This window comes from Blennius ocellaris (genome assembly GCF_963422515.1).
Source record: "Blennius ocellaris genome assembly, chromosome: 3".
Lineage (NCBI taxonomy): Eukaryota > Metazoa > Chordata > Actinopteri > Blenniiformes > Blenniidae > Blennius > Blennius ocellaris.
The window spans coordinates 1,859,352-1,880,702 of NC_137652.1; the positions used below are offsets into that span (position 1 = coordinate 1,859,352).

Here is a 21,351-nt window from a genome sequence, read left to right on the forward strand (position 1 = left end):
TGGTAGCTGTGGTCACTATCCCACATGTTGAGTTTCGAAGGAATGGACTGCTCTGACTTTGTGAAGGTGACGGGGTTAAGCAAAAGAGTGTGTAAAGCTATTAATGAAAAAAAAAGAGCTTTAGATACACATCTCGACACACAGGTACCCGCATATCCATAAGTTCAGTACAAATGAAAACGGATCAGCTGTGATCCCCCGGAGAATTGGACGGATCAAAGGCACCGGAGGCGAAAGACCCATACAGCAGCGATGAAAGAGGAATCTGGAATAATACCGAATGTTAAAAGAAAGTCCAAAGACATTGAATTTTGGATATCATGAGTCTGTTGCAACCATCTTAAAAGCCTTCGTACAGGAAGTGTTGGAGAAACTTGACCAAAGCATTAATGAATAGTAAGCAAACACAGCAAAAGGAAATGAAAGGTTGTCGGTTGCTTGTGTTTGTGTCTTTATGTGTGTCGGGTCTTGAACATTGACCCTGATCAATAATCTATTTGCAGCAAGGCGTGTCTGCGTGGGCAGGCATAAGCACACACACACACACACACACACACACACACACACACACACACACACACACACACACACACACACACACACACACACACACACACACACACACAAGCATTCAGGCGCCTACAGGATAACAAAGACAGATATAATGACGTCGATAATGCACGTACACATTGTGCACTGGTGTTCACATACAATATATATACAATCATATACAATCTGGACGTCAACAGGAGTTGCTGGTTAAACTTGCTCTCTCACACACAGACAAGCACGAATTTCTCCAGCTAACTTGTTCCTCTTTCACCTCAACTATTTGCACCCCGGGGGAATATTTCATGGCAAATGGACCATTGCAACTTTATCTGCTCTGCTCTGCAGTCCACCTCCATCCTTTCCACTTATCTGGTACATTCTTCTCCCCTCAGCCACACAAGCACGTCACAGAATACAGGACTTAAGGGAAAATATGCTTCCATAGAGGAATGTGGCCACAATGCAGTTATAGTGTATGCATCTATCTGTCCATGGTGATACAGTTGTTGTTGTGTGTGTGTGTGTGTGTGTGTGTGTGTGTGTGTGTGTGTGTGTGTGTGTGTGTGTGTGTGTGTGTGTGTGTGTGTGTGTGTGTGTGTGTGTGTGTGTGTGTGTGTGTGTGTGTGTGTGTGTGTGTGTGTGTGTGTGTGTGTGTGTGTGTGTGTGTGTGTGTGTGTGTGTGTGTGTGTGTGTGTGTGTGTGTGTGCGCGCGCGCGCGCACTACACCCAGGCAATCATTCCCAGCCTTGATGTTGTGTGTAAACATCCAGTGTGGGTGTGACTGACTGCAGACCAATTTCAAATGGATTGTGTCTTCAGAAGACCAGAACCTCCCTCCTCCCCCCTCCTCCCCCCTCCTCCCCCCTCCAAAAAAAAACAACAAAAAGAAAACGGATAAATCCAATTTTACAGGTTCAACATTAGAGTTGCGGTTTGGTAAGAATCAACAAATACGGCAGTTATTTGATGGAATAACAGTGAAGGAGTGCAGGAAGCCAGAGATGGAAGAAAGAGCGCCAGAGGACGGAACTGTATATGAACACATCCATTTCTCCTTTTTTTACCCACTATTCTCACTGTAATTCATTTTACTATCCCAGATAAGCTGAACTAACAGTACATTTTGCCAATCTAATTTAATTTTTTTTTCAGATTGCAAGATCAGATCGTCCCATTTACACGAGCCCTGAATAAAAACTCTTTATATGAACTGAGCGAATCGTCTGATTCAGTCACTGCATCAATTCTCTGCACTGTGACCAATTGTAGCATGCACACACGATCCCACATCCAGTATGAAAAATGAATCTGTTCACTAGAATATTCAAGCTTTTTTGAGATTTCCGCCACACTTTGCCGGGCCTTTCAACAATTTCAAAGCCTTTGAAAGTGTTTGGGCGCAGCTCGGTTCCCTGGACGGACCCGTTGTGCTTCACTCCCTTCATTTGGCCAGAAGACTGTCGCTGACTGGTTCCGTGGCGACGTTCCACCACGCCACTCCTGATTTAATCAGAAATACAACGGGATGAGGCCAGTCTGATAGATTGGACACAATTTTGATCAGATTTGCATTTATTTATCATTTATTTTTTTGATCAGCGTGCTCAGTGCCGGTAAAAAAAAAAAAAAAAGGATGCTTGTGTTGGTCATATATTTGAATAATACCTTTTCCACAACAATCTGAGGCATGTGGTGATCGATATTTGAAATCAATCGTCTCGACATTACACTGCATCAGATGCTCATCTAATATCTCTCTGCCGTCGCTTTTCTTCTCCCAGTTGGCGTTTGTTTGCATTAAGCTGTGTGACTTTGTTGACGGGTCCCTGCGGCGCCATACGTTCCTGTGAAGAGGCCGAAAGTCGAGGGCTGACGTAGCTGCTTCTGTCTATAGATCTGTTCCGTGTGTCTATTGCTAAAACAAATGCTCCGTGGTTTACCTTCCCCCGGCTTCCATCTCTATCTCGCTCTCCCTCTCCTCCTCTGCTTCCCTGATTTATGGCTCTGGCAGCCTGAAGCTGGGAGGTCCTGCTGAATCCTGCCTCTCCTTCCCACCATCCACACACTTTGGTCCTGATATTTATTTTGCACCCTATCGTATCTTTTCTGCATTTCTTATACGTCCACTATGCAAATGAATGTTTATGCATGACCCAGTGACACAGTGGAGTAAAACCTCCCAAAACATAATGAGAACATCTGATAACATAGATTTATTTGTCTTTATATACAAGGCTGCATTTTGTCCCAGAAAAAGAGCAATTTGTGCAATTGAATTTCATAAATCCTGTGCGGTAGTACAGTTTACTATAAGTGCTTGGCAGAATTGGGATACCGTTTCCTGTTTTGGAAATTGCTCTCTCATTATGGTAAAATAAAGCCTTTGAGAAAGCAGATTTCTGCAGAGTTTTGCAGTGCTGTGCTGCAAGTATCACCCCAGATGAATCATGAAGAGACTGCCTAGAAGCTGTGGGGGGGGGGGGGGGGGGGGGCTGTGTTTTCTACCATCCTGCTCGAGAGCTGGATTAATGATTTCACTTGCTGTAGGTAGGTGTCTAGAGACTTGCAAATAGCATACACCTGTGCTTGTTGTGGGGATAGAAGAGCTTGCAGCGCTGAATATATGTATGTTTAAGAGGAATAAGCATGTGTGGGCTAAAATACAATATGAAAAATATCTGGGGAAAAAAACAAAAGCCAAGCGTTTGTTTTTGAATAAATTGCTCACATGATTTTCGTTTCAGTTCAGTTTAAAAACTCTGAATGGTTTAAGCCCAGAAAACACGTCTGATCTTCTGTTTTGTTCAGAAACATTCACGCAGGTAAACTGGTTCAAAGTGGCTTTCTAACCCCCCAGAGTCAAAGCAAAACATGCAGAAATCAACTTTTCAGTTTTACCAAATATTCACAAAACAAGCTGCCAGAAACGACTGCAGGACAAATGCAACAGTTTTATCCTTTCCATGGTAATGTCAACAACAGTACTGGCTTGCTTCACATCGTGACTTAATTCAACCTGCAGAACACTCTGCAGTGTGTGCATCATCTCTTCCTTTTCTTTTAGAATTTATAGAAGTGCTTTTGCCATATCAAAACTGTTGTCTCTCGAGAGAAATTTTCATGAATTTGATCATTGAGCTGTTGTCTGCTGAACCGTACAAAAATACAAAATGCAATAAGTCGATGGCAGGGGCTTTTCCAGAGGAAAGCAATCACGCACCACTGTGATTAGTCATCAAATCTCAAATAACTGCAGCCGTTTGACCTTCTATCCATCGAGCCTTGAAGTTTCACCCCGTTGAGCAGATTGCAGGTAAACAATGATCGGACGAGGCTCGGTGTCATGCCTGTCGTCACCTTGAGCATTGAATGGATTCAGAACACTTGGCAAACGCTTTGCACGGGACAATAATACATGTTAAATAAGTGATAAGGTCCCCGACTGCACATTACGGGCCTTCAACATATTAAATCCCAAACACTGGGAGGGTAGACGTGTGAGCAACGCTGGTTTATTTCCCATTGTTATATTGCTGTTGGGACTGAAAACAACAAATTAGCAACGCACACCGACACACACATCACTTATTTAACAGTCCTTGCTAATTAGCTGAATTAAAGCCGAAAGAGGAATGGAGGAAGCCCACAGGCACTTTATCACACACTGTTTGATTGGTATTCTGTTTTGGCTTAAACTATATACAATGCTCTCGACTTTACTGATGAATTAAAACAACTTCCCCTGCCGGTCGCGTTTCTCCTTGAGTCATTCAACATCGACTGGCAGTTCTTCACATATCATTACGGAGACACAGAAACACAAATCATTGGACAGAATCAGGGGTGTCCATTTGGGATTTCCACAATTCGCTTCAATGAAGATTGTTGTTCCTGCATTTAGTGACAATAAAATTATTCAGCAGAGAAGCAGACACAGGTAGAAGAGTTAGTGACTTTTTCAAGGACTGGAGACGCAGAAAGAGACGGGCCAGAGACAAGGACGGCCGAAAGCTTTTAGTTAGTAGAGTGACAGATAAATGTAGTGCTTATTAAGTACATGTCCATAGCTTCATGGAGTTACTCAATTAGCAAGACAGGCAATCACCTCGTCGCAAAATGCTATCGGCCGGCATGTTGACGGAAAATATGAATCAAACAAATGTGTCTTGCACGAGGCTTAATTACGTCGCCGTTGAGGTGGAGGAGTCAGACAGTAAGCCGGAGCAAAGCGTGAGCGGCTGGCTGCACAACTAAAAGCTCTTATCACGGTGATAAAGGTAAGCAATCAAGTTGCTTATGAGCCTTCAGTCCAGACGTGCAGTCGGACACGCACGAGAGCTGAAAGATGTTTTTCGCCGCCATCTGTACTGGTGGCTGGAGGCTGGGAAGACGAGCCTCCAGTCCTCCACTTATTATTACCTGACTAATTGCTCCGGCTTCCTCCGGCTGCCAGACCCGCCGCCCGCATTGGTAATCAAAGCAAAATTAAACTATTAACTGAATTAATGGCACAGTGTCGTGTGACGTGTCAGCGCAGAAGATGGAGCACAATGCCTGCGCCTTTATTTGTTCCTCGGAGCTCATGTTTTGCATGATGAGGGGGGATTTATTAGTGAGACGGTAAACATAAAAGCCAAAGGAACAGTGATGGATGGACAAAACAAAGCTCATGCGGGATGTGTTTACACACTCTGGAAGAACCACAGTGCTTGTTTACTGCTCTATAGGTGGGAGGGACTTTCTGACACCTACGAGTTAACAGAGACGCCTGCATTGTCATTGCTGGAATCTCTTGTCGTTGCAGATTTAACCTTCAACTTGTGTTTAGCGCTCTACAAAAGCAGAAGAAGAAAAACTGTTTCTAAAAGAGATCACAGTAGTTTTGATGCTATTCTACCTCCACAACAGTACTAACGTACTCACAAGTATGTGTTGATCTATAATTCAAATAATGACTGGATTTTAGTATCAAACAAGGTTAAAGATGAAAATGCTGAGCAATGCACATCCCCTTTTTAATTCCGGCGTGCAGAACATGACCGACATCAAATTAACATTGAAGTCACATCATTTCGAACATCATGCAGACTTCAGTGAAGATCGGGGCTTTGAAGCAGCGCTTTCATGTGGAGAAATCCACCTTTAATGCCATGAAACCAGCAGAAAAGGTTCTTTGCACTGCATACAGGTAAACACTGCAGGGTTTTTCATTTCTGTTTCAAACTCCTAGTGTGAGTGTGTCATTTTACAGACAAATAAAGACAGATTTCAGTGAACTGAACCTACACAAAGGAGCCACATTGCTGTCAGGAGGTACGTGTGAAGTTTGTTGTAAAAGGCATGATGAGAGCCTCCTTGTTTAGATTATTCGTGTGTCTGACTGTGAAGCAATTCCTCCTTGATTTGAAGCATCATAGATCTCCTCACTTGAGTTCACAAGGAACCACTCCTTGTACTTGTGTCACATATGAGACGCCATAGTATATCAAGTTGAAAGCTACGAAAACAAGTGGTGCTACACGTAGCGCAATTGGAGTTTGTAGACGGACTGTATACTGTGGACAATGATGAAGATCAGTAAGTGATATCTGAAGAGTCATCGTCACTATCATGGAGTGTGATCCTTAAAAGCAGACGTTGGCTTCAGAGGAATTATTGTCTCCACTTCGTCTGCAGCAGCTTTAAGGAGAAGCATACGTACAATACCGTCCTAAAGTTTTAGGCCGATGTATTAAAAGGGTACTTACCCATGATGTATTAACCGTAGGAAGTTGTCTCATTGACTCGAAATTTATTTTTCAGCAGAGGAAAATAGCTCTAAATATACAGGCATTATATATGAAGAACTAATGGCAGCATAAAGAGTAACGAGGGGGTTTAATAGACGTGTTGGTGTGATGCGCGTACAGAGCTCCAGTCTGAACATAAAAGTCTGTCTGGGTTTATATGAAGAGACGGAAGGTTCTGAACCAGAATCCATCCAGAGAAGATCTGCATTCAAGATTTCAAGTGAAGACGGAAAACATTTATGGCATTTTGGGTGTCCGTTTACACGACAACTGAAAATGATAACGACTCCCAAGTGTGGACGTTTTTTAACAAGTTTAATGCTGTCTCCATGGAAATGGGAAAAAGGGAACCTTTTTGAAATGCTGCTACTGCACATGCTCAAACGCGGTGGCAAGATAGCTGAGAAGATTATTGACTTTGCAATAAGCCCTGATGATGTATACGCTGTTGAATATATGTATAATTCTGTAGGTAGGCATCACAATGGAGTTGTGTGGGTTGAAATACTTGTTGTCACTCTCATGTGTCAACTGGTCCAAGACCAAATATGTGCCATCATCTTAACTCTTCCCATTGTTGGTGGTGACGGACAGAAAATATCCAAATATTTCACTTCAGTATGTTTTAGTATTGAGTTAAAAATGATATCCTGAGTTCTTCTCATCATGATTCTGTGATTATTGTTGATACCCTTGGAAGTGGAAGTGACATTTTTCCTCATCAAGTAGGAAATGCCAGTGATGCTACCTGTTGCTGTGTTTCACACAGGTAGATTAACTGGCTTCAATCATTTGTTGTGACGCCAGCAGCTCTTTAATATGCAGCATCCGTTCAGAGCCCCGAAGCATTTGCATATAGGTGCTTAATCAAACAAAACTTTCCGTCGGCGGTTCCACTTCAACGTGACAGAATCCCGCAGCTCAGGCCCGTTCATGCACACTGCCCATTGAGCTGCACTGGTTCAGACCACATTACATCCGTCATACTTTACAAAGCGCCCGTGGCTTTAAACAGAGTGGAAAGATAATACAGTGAAGCCTATCACACGCCCCGTTGAAAATAATTAATCCGCCGTACATGCATTAGGAAGCAGACGGAGGAGGCGTTGCACAATAAGCCACGTGAAACGCTCGTTTGTTGTTTGGACTGTTTGTTACCTGACTGTGTCGGTGGGCGTCGGCATCTGTGAGCAGAGGCTGAGCACTCTTTCAAACAGTCTGTGTTCATATCTACAATACACCCTCATACAGGCGTGTACCGTACAGCCTTGTGTGTGTTCTACATCCCTCACTTCTGTGATGGTTTATTATTCTTGTCCCCCTGGATGTTCCAGAGTCGAGCACAGGCGGGTGTGACGTATGACAAATATGGTTTGTTGCATAAGCAGACTACAAAACATTGAATATCCATTCAAAATGAGAAAGGGAGTAAGTAAGGCAGATGGAGAGTCAAGTTGATGGAAAGGGGAAAAATAGAAAGGATTTTTTTTTTTTCCCCATTTCCATTTTTAACACAAACCTCATTTGGAATTCAGACCGCACAATATTAATTTGAGCAAATCAACAGAGAAATTAGGTCACCTGTGAGATATTCATTCCATGGAGCCGACAACAAATAAGCGATTAAAAAGGGAAAGTGAGAGTGGGAGAGGAGAGGGAGGGGGGTAGAAAAAGAAAATGATGTAAGTGCAGTGATGTAATTGAAGAGCGGAGGCAAACAGGAGCAAAAGTTGGGTCAGGATGGAGGAAGATTTAGCAGATGGAGGGGATGGGGGGTGGGGGTGGGGGGGGGGGGGGTGCTAGATTGAGTTTGCAGCCCGATGACAATGGCAGACGGTGAGTTTGCATTAAATGCAAAACATTCCTGTTGAATATAAAGGAGTGTCGGCGGCGTGCGGCTCAATCAGACTTACAGGAGGCGACTGGAGGTCAGGGGTCGCGTTTAGCTCATTCAGGTTGAGGATGATTGTCTTTCTGTAGACACACACACACACACACACACACACACACAGATAGGATGCTGTTTTGAATAGATTATGCAAATATAAGGAAACAGCGCTTGTTGGGAGAAGAGCTGGGGTCAGATGTGGATGTTGATGGGATGAGGACAGTCAGTTAAAACAGGTTAATGCAGTGTTGAATGTTGTCGTCATAAATGAGAGGATGCGACGGTGCACAGCAGATAGAAAGCATCGAAACAGGAGCGAATGCAGCTGTGAGTCTTATTTCCATGTTGGTTTGTGTGGTCGTGGGCTTCGTGTTTTTGCGGAGCTGCTTCTCGTCTGAGCCTGGCAGTGGAGGGGGCGGGGCTTTGTTCTGCTGCAGGTGAAGTAGGAGACAACACTCGTTCGGGAACGACACCAGAGAGCGAGAGCAAAATTCTTCTTGAATCAACTTGCCTATTCTGAATTATTTTTTTTTGTTCAATACCAGACTTTGTACTGTTGATCTCAACATTTTAGTGTGAACAACTCCTAGCAACAACAATAATATAATAATATAAAGTAAAGAATTGAAATGACCAGAAAGAGGTAAGAGAGTCTGAGAAACATGAGCAAATAAAGAATAACAGAGAAACTCAGGTGAAGAAAATAAAGGCTAATTTTGAGCTGAAAAACACGACGGGCAGATCTGGAGGAACAAATTCATCGACGGTCTCATAACCGTGTGTTTAAAAGTCCGTTTTACTCCTTGTATATTGTTTATTCGACGTCTGTATTTCCCAGGTATATTTGTGTTTTTCTGATTTAGCCTCAAATACTAAAACCAAAACGAATTATGCCGTAAAAGTGCAGAAATGATCGATTAATCATCGATCGATCGATTGATCGATTGAGCTTCCCTTGATGACCTTACTGGAACACTGAGTTTAAATTACCTGCAAACCTGAGTGTGTTGGTCGGACTCTTTGGATTCACCTGGAAAAATACTAGTGTCGTGGATGATGGATGGATGGATGGATGGATGGATGGATGGATGGATGGATGGATGGATGGACGGACGGGACAGAATTGTGAAAGAATGATGTGAGGTTCTTATGTCCCCCTCCTCTCTTCTCCACAGGACAGTCCATTGATCCTCCAGTCAGACAGAAATGTGACTGTTAATGCAAGAAACGATCAAGGACAATTGACTGGTCAGCTCACCGTGGGTAAGACACACACACACCACACACACACCACACACACACACACACACACACACACACACACACAAACCGTGTCGACTTATTTCAAGCCGGAAAGTGCCGCTGAAGCGAGCGAGCGTCGTCGTCTCTAGAAACAAGAGAGAGGCCTTAATATAACCTTCTTCTGATTATAGTGAGAGGAAGAACAAAGATGTTTGGAACAGAAACAGTGAAAGCACTCGTCATTTAATAATAAATAATACAGCAATAGTGTCGCCTTTTAATTATAGAGTCGTTTGTTTTTCCAGTTCTGACAATAAAAGTGAAAGTGAAATTACCCTGACGTATCATCAGACGCACAACGGAGGTAACCGGGGAAAAACTGCGCCATTAAATGAATAATTGCTCAATTTGTGTTGCTTTTACAGGCCTGTATGGGCGTAATTGTAAATATAATCATTTTTATGTCCGCTGCATTCAGAGCAAGATTTACAATAGGTCACTTTTGAAGGATGTTTATTAAAGAGGAAGCTATAGGATGTAATTAGTGTGTTTGGTGTTGGTTGTTTTTCATGTTGTTGCAGAGAGAACGGAACAAAGGTTTGGAGTTGGTGAAATTCAGAAGCTTTTGCTCAGTGACTCTTGTTCAGTCGGTTTGAAACCATCAGTACGTTTTCTGGGAGGTAAAATGAATGATGAAAACATTACTGCTGGCCTTGCTATATTGCTTTATACATCTTGAAAGTGAACACGCGATGTGACACTAACCTCAAATGAAAAATCTTCTACTTCTTGGTTGAGGTGACTTTTAGAGGAAAATCCAACCTGACTGGAATCTGTGCTGCTCGGCCGCTAATTTATCTCGGACTTAAGTGCTTGTCACACAAACGCACAGTAATTTCATTATGCCGTGAGGTATCTGCAGTCTGTCATTTTGTTTTCTGTCACTGCCGTCTTAATGTTGGTTCTCCGCTGACTGGCCAATGACCTTAACGGTTCCTCGTGTCATTTTCATTTGCTAAAATCAGAATAAGTATCGCAGCAGCCTTCTGTTCAGCCCGGAGGCCTGTTCTGATGCTGAGGTCTGGCCGCTTATTGATGTTGTCAGAAACATTTGTCAGTTAGCATGTGATTGGCACTGGTGTTTGGCTCGTCCCATGTGCAAGTTGGCCAGTGAACATTTGGTTTCATGTGGAAATTAAACGTGACATGCATTCGATTTCCTCCCGGTGTCGAGTGTTTCCTTGTTAGGACTCTCTGCAAAGTCACATGTGTTTTTGTTTTTTCTTTATCACACTTGCAAGACATTTTATTGTCTCTATAGATGCTTAAGCACATTTACACACAAACAAAATCCTCAGAGAAATGTTAAATAAAAAAAAAAAAAAATTGCAGTTTATTGTCATTTCTATCAATATTCAATATGACTTCATGTGACTTTAATGGGAGTTTGACAGCTGACGACAGCTTCTACGGCGTCGTTCCTACTGCAGGAAAAACCCACTTAATTCAGATGTTTCACTCACGGCGGCTCAAACCCGACTGGGTTTATGTCGAAGCTCCAATTCAGATGTTTCCCCACCAGACCTCCATGATGTGGAACCAATTCTGATATCTTTCTACTTCGACCGCTTCGTCGCCGACGTGTGACTGATGTCACTGAAAAGCTCCGGAGGAAGCGGCTCCGCCAGAATAAAAGCTGTGCCCTCTTTTTTTTTTCCTCATTCTTCTTCTTTCTTCCTCATGTCATCTCGATTCTGTCGCTCGTATTTAACAGCCACTAGAAAATGGATGGACGCGCTGAACTGTGTTGCCAGATATGGAGGGTATCCCCCGACTAACCCAAACTATCTCACCTTTTAACTTTGTTTATTTCCTGTATTTGTGTGTTCATGATGTGTTCTTTGTTACACATATAGGAGTTTTAGGGTTTTAACGTTGGTTCCTTCCCTCCACAGGCTGGTTTTTATTGAGGTGTGAGTTTTACCTTGTCTGGGCTGGAAACAGTGAGTCACGTCTGGCAACCCTGCTGCTGACCGGTGTGGCGTCCAGATTGACGTCTGCCAACAGCTTTGTGCTCTGGGGCCATGATTTTTCTTATCTATCTATTACTTTTTAGCATCTATACTATTCTATACTACTATATTTAGTTGTGTATTGGATCACAATGGCGAAAAAAATACCACTTTTCTGAAATGTTGCTTCTGCACATGTGCGCCAAGTGGCCCAACATGGCAACTACATCGTTTTCCGACCGCTGCCCAGTAGCTAATTATTTCTGAAACAAAAATGCAAAAAAGGTCATTGGTTAAACGTGATGAGTCACCAACTTACTTGGATGTTGGGAGGAAAGTGAGACATTTAGATCATCTTGTCAGATTCAAGTACCACTGCAGCTCCAGTTATATAATAAGTATACGCAGTCAGTATGCAAACAGCGTGAATGAAAAAAATCCAACTCCCTTTCCACTGGTGATTATTTGAACGCCATCCAACCAGCATAGCGTGAAATAATCACCGCTGAAGGCCTCAGTGCACTTTGATCCTGATCGCTGACAGATGAGTTGGACTTGGAGAACTGGAGCGCTGCCTCAGAACACTCCACCAGGATATTTCTAGATTGGAATTATAAAATAAGCAACCAAATGGATGTTCTGTTCCATGACTTCAGGCAGCTGCTGGTAATGTGACAGTTCAGGTTGCTGGAGACTGAGATGATCAGCGGTGTGAAGAATCTTCAGCCTGACAGGAAGAATGAATAGAAGATTCAGATAAAAGGCTGGAAGCCGAGGATTCCCATTTGATGTTAATGCAGCCTATAGTTGCTCGGCTGCTGTAGGTCGGCCAGGCACTTCCCACATGGAAAGAACCTATATGAGGATATATGCACATACATGAAACCTATATGCAGCATATGTGTGCATATATGCTGCATATATGTGCATATATGCTGCATATATAGTCACATATATATGCAGCATATATGCACAGAAATGCTGCATATATGGAAAGTCCCACATGGACAGAACCTATATAAACATATATGTTTTAATATAGGTTTTGAATATATATGACATATATAAAATTGGCCGTTTTCCTATATTTGATGCACATATATGTACCTATATATACCTATATGCACATATAGGTATATACATGTACCTATATGCGCATATAGGTACATACATGTACCTATATGCGCATATAGGTACATATATGTACATATATGTGCATAAAATATAGGAAAATGGCCAATTTTATATATGCCACATATATCCAAAACCTATATTAAAACATATATGTTTATATAGGTTCTTTCCATGTGGGTTGTGGTGCCTACACACACACACACACACACACACACACACACACACACACACACACACACACACACACACACACACACACACACACACAGACTGACACTGATGGCTGGAAATCCCTGACAGCTCACCTCCTGCTGTTAAAACTCCCCGAAGCTGCTTTTGTCACCAAGAAAAGCACTTTTAATGCCAGAGTGTGTCTGGATGAGTGTGTATCTGCATGCCTGTCTCACAGTCAGCACAATCAGACTTTTGGGGGGGGGGGGGGGGGGGGGGGGGGACAAGACGTCCACAACAGCCCGCTGCAGCCAACCCATTGGCGCTGCAACGGGATGATATAACGACGGTTCTCTTGCCAGCCAGGAAGTAGAGCTCAGTAGAGCCTCGTTAGTATTCAGCGCCGACTCTCAGCAGAAGAACAGCTTCGCGGTAACTTGTGCAAAAAAAAAAGTACAAGATCAGGAAAGGTGAAACACCCACAAACGTTCCGACCAACATTTAACATAAATCCTCAAGGCACCGGTGCACAACGTGTAGGATAATTGCAGATGTGGCTGATATACAGTGTGTGTGTGTGTGTGTGTGTGTGTGTGTGTGTGTGTGTGTGTGTGTGTGTGTGTGTGTGTGTGTGTGTGTGTGTGTGTGTGTGTGTGTGTGTGTGTGTGTGTGTCTCAGTGTTGTTTTTAAATCACTCCATTTTTAAATGAACAGGAGGACCAATCAGATATTATTTTAAAAGGCTTAACAACCAATGCGCTGCTTGATTTATTTAGGGACTGCACAGTCCAACTCCAATCAATTCCTGTTTGAGAACACACACACACACACACACACACACACACACACACACACACACACACACACACACTCACACACACCCTCTAACTTTCACCTCGTCTCCTCCCGAGGACTCGTCTTTTCAAAGACTCGTCCCGAGTGCACGCGATGGCCTTGAGCTTCTCATCTCAGTTTTATTGCTCTCTTTCTTTTCATCCCTCCATCCCCTCTCCTCCTCCTCCTCCGTGTGGCTGTCAGCTAGTTAATGTGAGTGAGAACCTGTCATCTTTGTCTTGTGAACGGCTGACCATAAAGATGATAAGTGAAGTTGAAGCGTTGCAGGTAGCCCCCCCCCCTCCCCCCCCCCACCACCCCGCCCCCCACCCCCCCCCCCCCCCCCCCACCCCACCCGCCGATGATCTCCCAGCAGTACGCTTGTTTTGGAAACGACTCAGGAAAACTCCACGTAACCTGTGAGCATAATATGGACAAACACTTCAACTGGTTCGGTCAATTATTGCTGACATTTTATTTCCCATTGGCTTTTCTCTTTTAATTCTGCATCCTGGCTGTACTATTGACTTCATTTCCCTCATTTGTTCAGGTGAAAACTCGTGTGGTATTTTATAGATGCCATCTGAATAATTTTTAGAAATGCAATAGCTGAGGACAAATTAAATTTGAGGAGACAGAAAACCGAGGCCTTGAATTAAATCTAGTTTTCATCATGTTTGATGTGCAGGTGAAACCACGACTCGACCGTCTAGTTTGAATTTGTGATCACTTGTTGGGAAAGAATCCAGAGGTGTTACCATTTTAATTGCCGCTATTAAATTAATGAACATTAGCGTTAATAAAGCAAGCCTGATTAGTTTCAGTGATATACTTTATAGTTACAACCTGAAAATGGGATCATCAGCAGAAGATATTCGGTGTTGACTGATACACTTAAATAAGAGCAATTCTATAAATTGGCTTAAACACTGACTGGGATACTTTCACGTGTAAACACTCCAAATAAATGATGTTTAATTAGAAAAATTAATCTTTAAAGTGCAGGAATCTGATTAGCACACTAGAAGTCCGACTGCAGCTGATCTGATGTCGGTGCAATGAAAAGCTCAGTTTACTGAGAAGAAAAACATGGGCGGTCATTCACAACCCTTCAAGTCTTTTTCTTAAAAAAAAAAAACGTAATTGTCATCCTTTGTTCCACACACACATGTTTTACCTCCCTTTTCCTCGCCGCTTGCTCTCTCATCCCTTCTTCCTCGTCTCTCCTCTGCAGGACATGTGCACAGACCTGCATTCATCACTTCATTATCGTTACCTCCCTTCACTAATTACGTTCTCTTTTATCTCGGCGGAATCACTCAACCGGTTGAATCTGCCGTTTGGCTGACATCGCTCAAACACTTTCTTATCGACGTGGTAAAATTACAAGAGTGAGAGAGGTGACGGTTCCCGCCGAAAGCGGAATTCCTGCCCGAGTTGTGCTGCTCCGGATTCATCGTTGTTGGATTATTAGGTTTACGGCTGCAGAAAAGTAAAAACACAAGGACGTTAATTTGAATGAGTTCTCATGGCAGCGCCGTGGCAGTTAAACAGTTGAATGTCAGCTGAAATTGGTTTGTGATTAGTGCGCGGAGTGAGAACTTGCAAAGCCTTGCATAAAATTCAATTGTTCCATTACACACAGTCTAATTATAAATCTACATCTTTGCAAATCCCCCCTCTGAGAAACAAATGATGTACATAACAATCACATTTAGCAGTAATCATATTTTCAGCTGGAGTGAGATCCTCCTGGCTCGGCTGGCGAAGAAGTGCAGAGACACTCAGAAGTCTGATTCCACACGCCGGTTGATCATCCGGCTAAAGTTCAGACGACACGTCTTCCTCATTTCATGCTGCAGCTCCAAGATCAAATCAATGGTTATAATGAGGCAATTAAAAATACATAGAACTGCGCATTAACAAACTGGAATGTACTTAAAGGGCTATCGGGGACTTGGTAAAGGCATGGATTTACTGACACCGTTGTCATTTATCCATTTGATTGCACTTTAATTGCACAAAGGCTAATTGTCTGCGTACAGTTTTGGCGGCAATATGGCAAATATTGTTCTGTTCGCTTGGCTCATGTGTGTCGGCGTGTATTGCCCCGAGGAACAAAGTTAATGCAGCACATAAAGTCATCCTTCTGCACCAGTGAGCTATGGGCTTCCTCCTGTTCGCCGGTGGTTGGACACAATAATAAAATGACAGATATATAATAGTGTAGGCATGAGAGAGCTCTCCTCGCCTCTGGCACCGCCGGCATATTCAATAAAGGATGTCTGCAGTCGCTGGTAATGATTTCTACTGTAATAAGGTACAGACATGCAGATTTAATACAGCATCTTGGTAATCATAGCACATTCAGCTGTTTTACAAGCGTCCATCACAAATAGAGCTCCGAAGACACGTTGGCTCAGTCTCAGTGTCTCCAGGCGGCGAGATCCGAGGATTTATTCTCTCTGATTCACAGCTTCGCCGTTTTTATATAGTTGGTTGTGTTTTCATAAAGAAAACCGTTGTAATGTGAGGTGTGTGGTACTCCATTACTGTGGACTGCGAAATGGTGTTTTTCTTTCTTTTTTAGATAAATAGGCCTAGAACATTGTAAAAGGTGCAGATTATTATGCTGCTCGTGTTTCCGAGTGAGTTATTCAACCAGAAACACTAAACATCTGCTTTTCTTTGCTTTGCTTTTTTTTTTTTTTTATTGTGTTAATAATAGGACTTTTAAATGTCAACGAAATGCTGCTTGTTGACATAAGTCAAATACAAACTCTGTTGCCCGCAGGCAGTTATGGAAATGTGTATTTATGAGCTTGGAATGCACAAAACGCAAGGTCAGCAGAAAAATGTCTTTTTTTTTCCATCAAGCGAAATATACTGTACTATTTTTTATTATGCATCATCGCATTTTCTGCCTTTTTCTGATGATATTTTCAACACAAACATATTTTCTTTTGATCAAAAGCCGCAGGCTGTACTGGAATGTACCGAGCTGAGTTTTATCTTGATCGCGGAAGAAGAAGCTGACAACCAATCGGTAAAAACCAACAAAAAGTTTCACTAATATTTTTTTTTTTTTTTTTTTATCACTGCCAAAAAAAAAAAAAACATGAATAATACAAAATGAGCTATGAATGAAAAATCTGCCACAAGGTTGAAACAATGACTCAGTCTTTTGCTTTTGGCAGTTTTCTAAACCAAACCTCTATTACCGAGTTCCCGTTGGATTAACGGAACAAACGGCCGAGGTCCCGTCCGGACCTGCCGGTGCCTTCTGAAAGCTCGCCGCGCGGCCTTCGGCATTATTGCCAACGTCACGTTTCAGGGCCGCGGCTTGTTCGGTCATCACATTAGCATTCATAGATCTTTGCCCTGGCAAGTTGCAGAGTAGAACAGTGCGAGGAAATAGACCTGCTGTGTGTCTGCAGAGGCCGTGGTCAAAAAGCTGGCGTCGGGCCTGCACTGCAAATGGAAAGGTCAATTAATAAAACATCTCAGTTCAGGCTTACAAAGTCATTTTTTTATTTTTTTTATTCAAGATTATTATCTCCTGCAGCGTGTATTTGCCACGACTCCGGGATATTAGCATAATTGTGTTCACAGAAGCATGTAAGTCACAGAAAAGCTATAAAGAGCTGATACCGCCTGAGCGATGACTTCTTCAACTTTTTCAACAAAGAAAGTGAGATTGTTGACGCATTAAAATGGACTAAAGTATGAGCGCTTTTCTTCGGCGTGACTACGATGCAGTGGAACTAGTTTGTGTGTAGAAGCTTGAGATTGACAGAGTTTTTGTCCCAAATCTTAACTATTCGTCTTTTTATCACATCTGATCATGAAAACTAAACATTCTCACGTTCAGGTGACAGTCACAGTCACGGACCTCAAATATGGAAGGAAGCTGGACCACTTCAACTAATTTGATTATTCGTCTTGCTCTCTACATTTCTATAAATTTATATTTATGTAATTATATATTTATATTTACATAGTCTATTATATGTGTGCCACCTTCCTGTCTTTTGTGACTGAATTGCCCCATGTGGGATTAGTAATTACCTATTGACCTATTGTTAAATTACCTATTTACCTAAACTCATTAATTGGTTTTGTGTTATATGTCATTGGAAAGCATCATCATTATAAGTTATACCTAAAGGTAAAAGGTAGCTAATCAGGCTACGATGTGCAGTACTACAGCAATATTATATTATTAATAGTATTAGTATTATTAAAAGGGAGAAATAACTGAATAAAGTTTCCAACCCATTTAGTGGAGTTCATCTCTCGATGTGAGGTGAACAGAAGCACGACGCCACCATGTGTTGACAGAACGTCCATCAACCAGCTCTTCTTCACCACTTCAGCTGTAATTCATTATTATTTGGGGTTTTCTGTCTAATAACCAAGAACTCTAGGAACCTTTTGACCTTCAAAGCTGATTGATTTCCAGAGGTTGTTTATACAGCCGGTCCAAAGAAACACTAGAATTAATTTGGAATATTTAACCCCCTCATAGATGTACATTGAATATGCACACTCTTCTCTCGAGGAGGGTATTTTTATTTATTTATTTATTTATTTTTATTGCAACTATCCTGATGAATGTAGAGCAACATTAATGTCAATGTTCTTTACGTGATGCTATGGAATAAAATGATATATCTATTTAAATGGTTCTATATTATGCTTGGTCGTTGGCGCAGTGACTCTTAAAACCAAGAAACGTCAATCGATGGTTGTATGTTTCTTGGATATTTATTGAGGGAATCACTTGTTCAAAAATCAAAGGATATTATTCCGTCTGCATTGTCCAGTGGTGAGTCTGTATTAGAAGTGTTTCAGCAAACCAGGACACATTGAGCCTCTCCTGCTACAGGAGTATAGACTAATCGCTTAATTTATAAGAATGCTGAATGATTTTAGCTTTGTTTAGGATTGCCACACAGCTTTAGTGTATTTAAATGTATCTATTTTTTTAAAACAGCTACAAAATTGACCTTGAGAGAAAATTTTGCTTTTTTTTTTTTTTAACTCTTTATTTTCATTTTTCCGTTTTTCTTCTTGACAGTAAACACAAAGAAAAAAACAAGACAGCAACACCAACACAATAAAATAAAATAAATAATAATAAAAAATTACTAAAAAAAAAAATAGCACAGAAAAAGCAAACAATTTACAATAATAATAATAATAAAAAAATTATAATAAATTGTGCTCACATTGACGATATAAAGACAAGGTCATTTAGCCTAATTTATTATTATGATCATTTATTTCTTTATTTTTGCTTAAAATACATCGATTATCTATTATTTGTTGTATTTGTTTTGTTTTTGTTTGTTATTAATTAACACTTTTTGCAGTTTAAGCATCATCAGACCACAGACCATATTCATGGGGGGGGGGGGGGGGGGGGGGGGGGGTCCAATAATTGTTCACACCTTGTTTTCAGTGTTTTTGTTTCCGGCACACAATTATTTACATCAAGAATACACAATTTGGGATCCAGTGGCACTTTAATCCGGAAAGATCTTTCAATTTCCTGAACAACCAAAGACCAGAATGATGCAATTAGAGGACATTTAGAGGAAATTTTGCTTTTAACGTGACGAGAAGCATCTCGTCAGATTTTCCACAGTTTCATCTTTGAGATTGATTATCTTCAATATGTTATTGCCAACACTCCGATATGTTCGATAACGACCAACTCGTCTTCACTCCACAGTGTCTCGTTTTGATCTTATGTCTCTCATGGGACCAAATCCAAAGCACAATCCGTCTGCTTGAGGTTATTCCATCTATGTAGCTGTTATAAATATGTTTTGTTTTTTTAAAAAGAGGAAAAGTTGAGTTTCTCAAGAAAGCGCAAACACAAGAGCAAAATGTGACTATTTCCAGAACAGAGCCGGTATAAAGGACTTATTAAGCTGCGTCTTCAACAAGCGTATTCATTTGATCTCCTGCTGCAGGTTGAAAAAGATAAATTAAGTTTTGTTTACTGAGAAACGTCTATTCTCTAATTCTATTTTTACTTCGGCGTTCGCCTCTCAGCGAATAATATCACAAATTGTATCAAGGCCGACAGTAAGCCGCTTTTGTTTACGGCTGCAGCTTCAGTGAGGATGCGTGAAGCCGTGCGGCACAACCTTTACATGTCTTTTCATCAGCGCTTCTGCAATTTTATCTTCCCTTCATCCCACAGTCCTGACACCAGAGATCACGTTGATTAATGGAGATGATGAATGGCACTCATTTATCTCCCTTTCTGTCGCTTTCTCTCCTCCCTTACCATATTAATGACTGTAATCAACTCTAAATAAATAATTTGTGTCCCTCAGTGTATGAATCTCACCCTCCCACCTGTGGCAAATTTAAAAGTTGAATTAAAAAGTGCATTGCGCTGCAGTTTCTTCTAATTCTGGATTAACCCCCCCCCCCCCCCCCCCCCCCCCGGCGCATCTCTTTCCTCGTTCATCCTCGTCTGTTTGTTTTACGATGTGTTGAAAAAGGCCCTTGAACAGGATGAAGGAGTTGTGGGGAGCCGTTGTGGGGCCGTCGCTCCCTCTGACTGCAAGAAGCACTTCAAATGATGCGCTGACCTTCTTGTTTCCTGCTGTTGCATCATGGTCGTGTTCCAGGCTGTTTACTCTCCAAGAGCCAAAACAATGCAGTCGCTCTCCTCGTTCGCCCTCGTCTCTCCTTCCGACGGTGTCGAGAAGTGTTTGTCTCTTCCGGCGAATTGTCCTTGATTTCTCCGGAAACTGGATCCCGTTAATTCCCATCGTCAAAAAAAGAGAGAGAGAAAAAAACCCAATATCAATCAATAAGGCTCCAATCTGGTCAAACCAACAAGCAATTTATAAAAATTCCAGAGAAAACGTTGATTTTTACGCTGAGACCTGAGCTGAGGCGTCGGTGGTTTGACGGGGAAAGAAAGACGGTGAACGAGTGTGAAGTAACTAAGTTACCTTTACAGGAATAACTAGTAATCACACTACTTTGTTAAGGTAACTGTGGCAACACTGCTCTCACAGCCATACGGTCAGGGTGAGTTTTTACAAAAAAAAAGCACAATGCAGCAGCTGTGGGAGACGTTTTTTGAGATACTTCATAGTATTTTGCACCAGATTAGATCTTTAAAATGTTTAGTTAAGTTTACATTGTTGTCATCTCCGTCAGTAATTGTTTGATTTTCTGAAAATATAAAGATTCTTGTTGTTTATACATTGCCCCACGAGAAAGAAGAACTTTTCAAGTTTCAATTTGAAGGTTATTGAGTGGTCCCGCCCTCCCAGGAGGAAATGGATGTGAACTAATGTGTGTTTGAGCAGGAGTTTATAAAAGGTGTGTTCACCTCAGTGTTCTTAAATCTGTTGATGTACAGGTCCTGCGTTTGTGGGTTTCTTCCTCTGGTGTTTCTGCAGACCGAGGTTGACGCTTTATTCTCCTGAAAGATATTTTTCTCTCACAGAAAAGAAAGTAGAATGATAAAATAGTCTGAAAACACACACAAAATAAAGACTGAACTCAGGAGCTTCAAGGTCAACAATACAAAAGATTATCAGCTTTCATTAAAGGCGGATTCATTTCAGGGATCGGTGCTTCATTTGCTAGCGTGCCTTTAGCATTTAGTGATAACATGCCAATTCATGAGCAGAGTGCAAAGTGTTTCACAAATTAATCCTGCAATTATGTTGTTGTTGTTGTTTTTTTCAAC

At 41.8% G+C, this 21,351-nt stretch overlaps 1 protein-coding gene across 2 annotated transcripts in view; it reads left to right on the forward strand.

Annotated features, from left to right (window-relative positions):
- Positions 1–21,351, forward strand: part of sgcz (sarcoglycan zeta) — a gene marked incomplete at its 3' end in the record, with an annotated part of 343,333 nt that overhangs the window by 249,846 nt on the left and 72,136 nt on the right. For both annotated transcript variants that reach the window (XM_080520696.1, XM_080520697.1), the window contains exon 4: positions 9,405–9,492. In XM_080520696.1, coding sequence (XP_080376822.1) covers positions 9,405–9,492 — 88 coding nt within the window. The remainder of the gene's footprint in view (positions 1–9,404; positions 9,493–21,351) is intronic.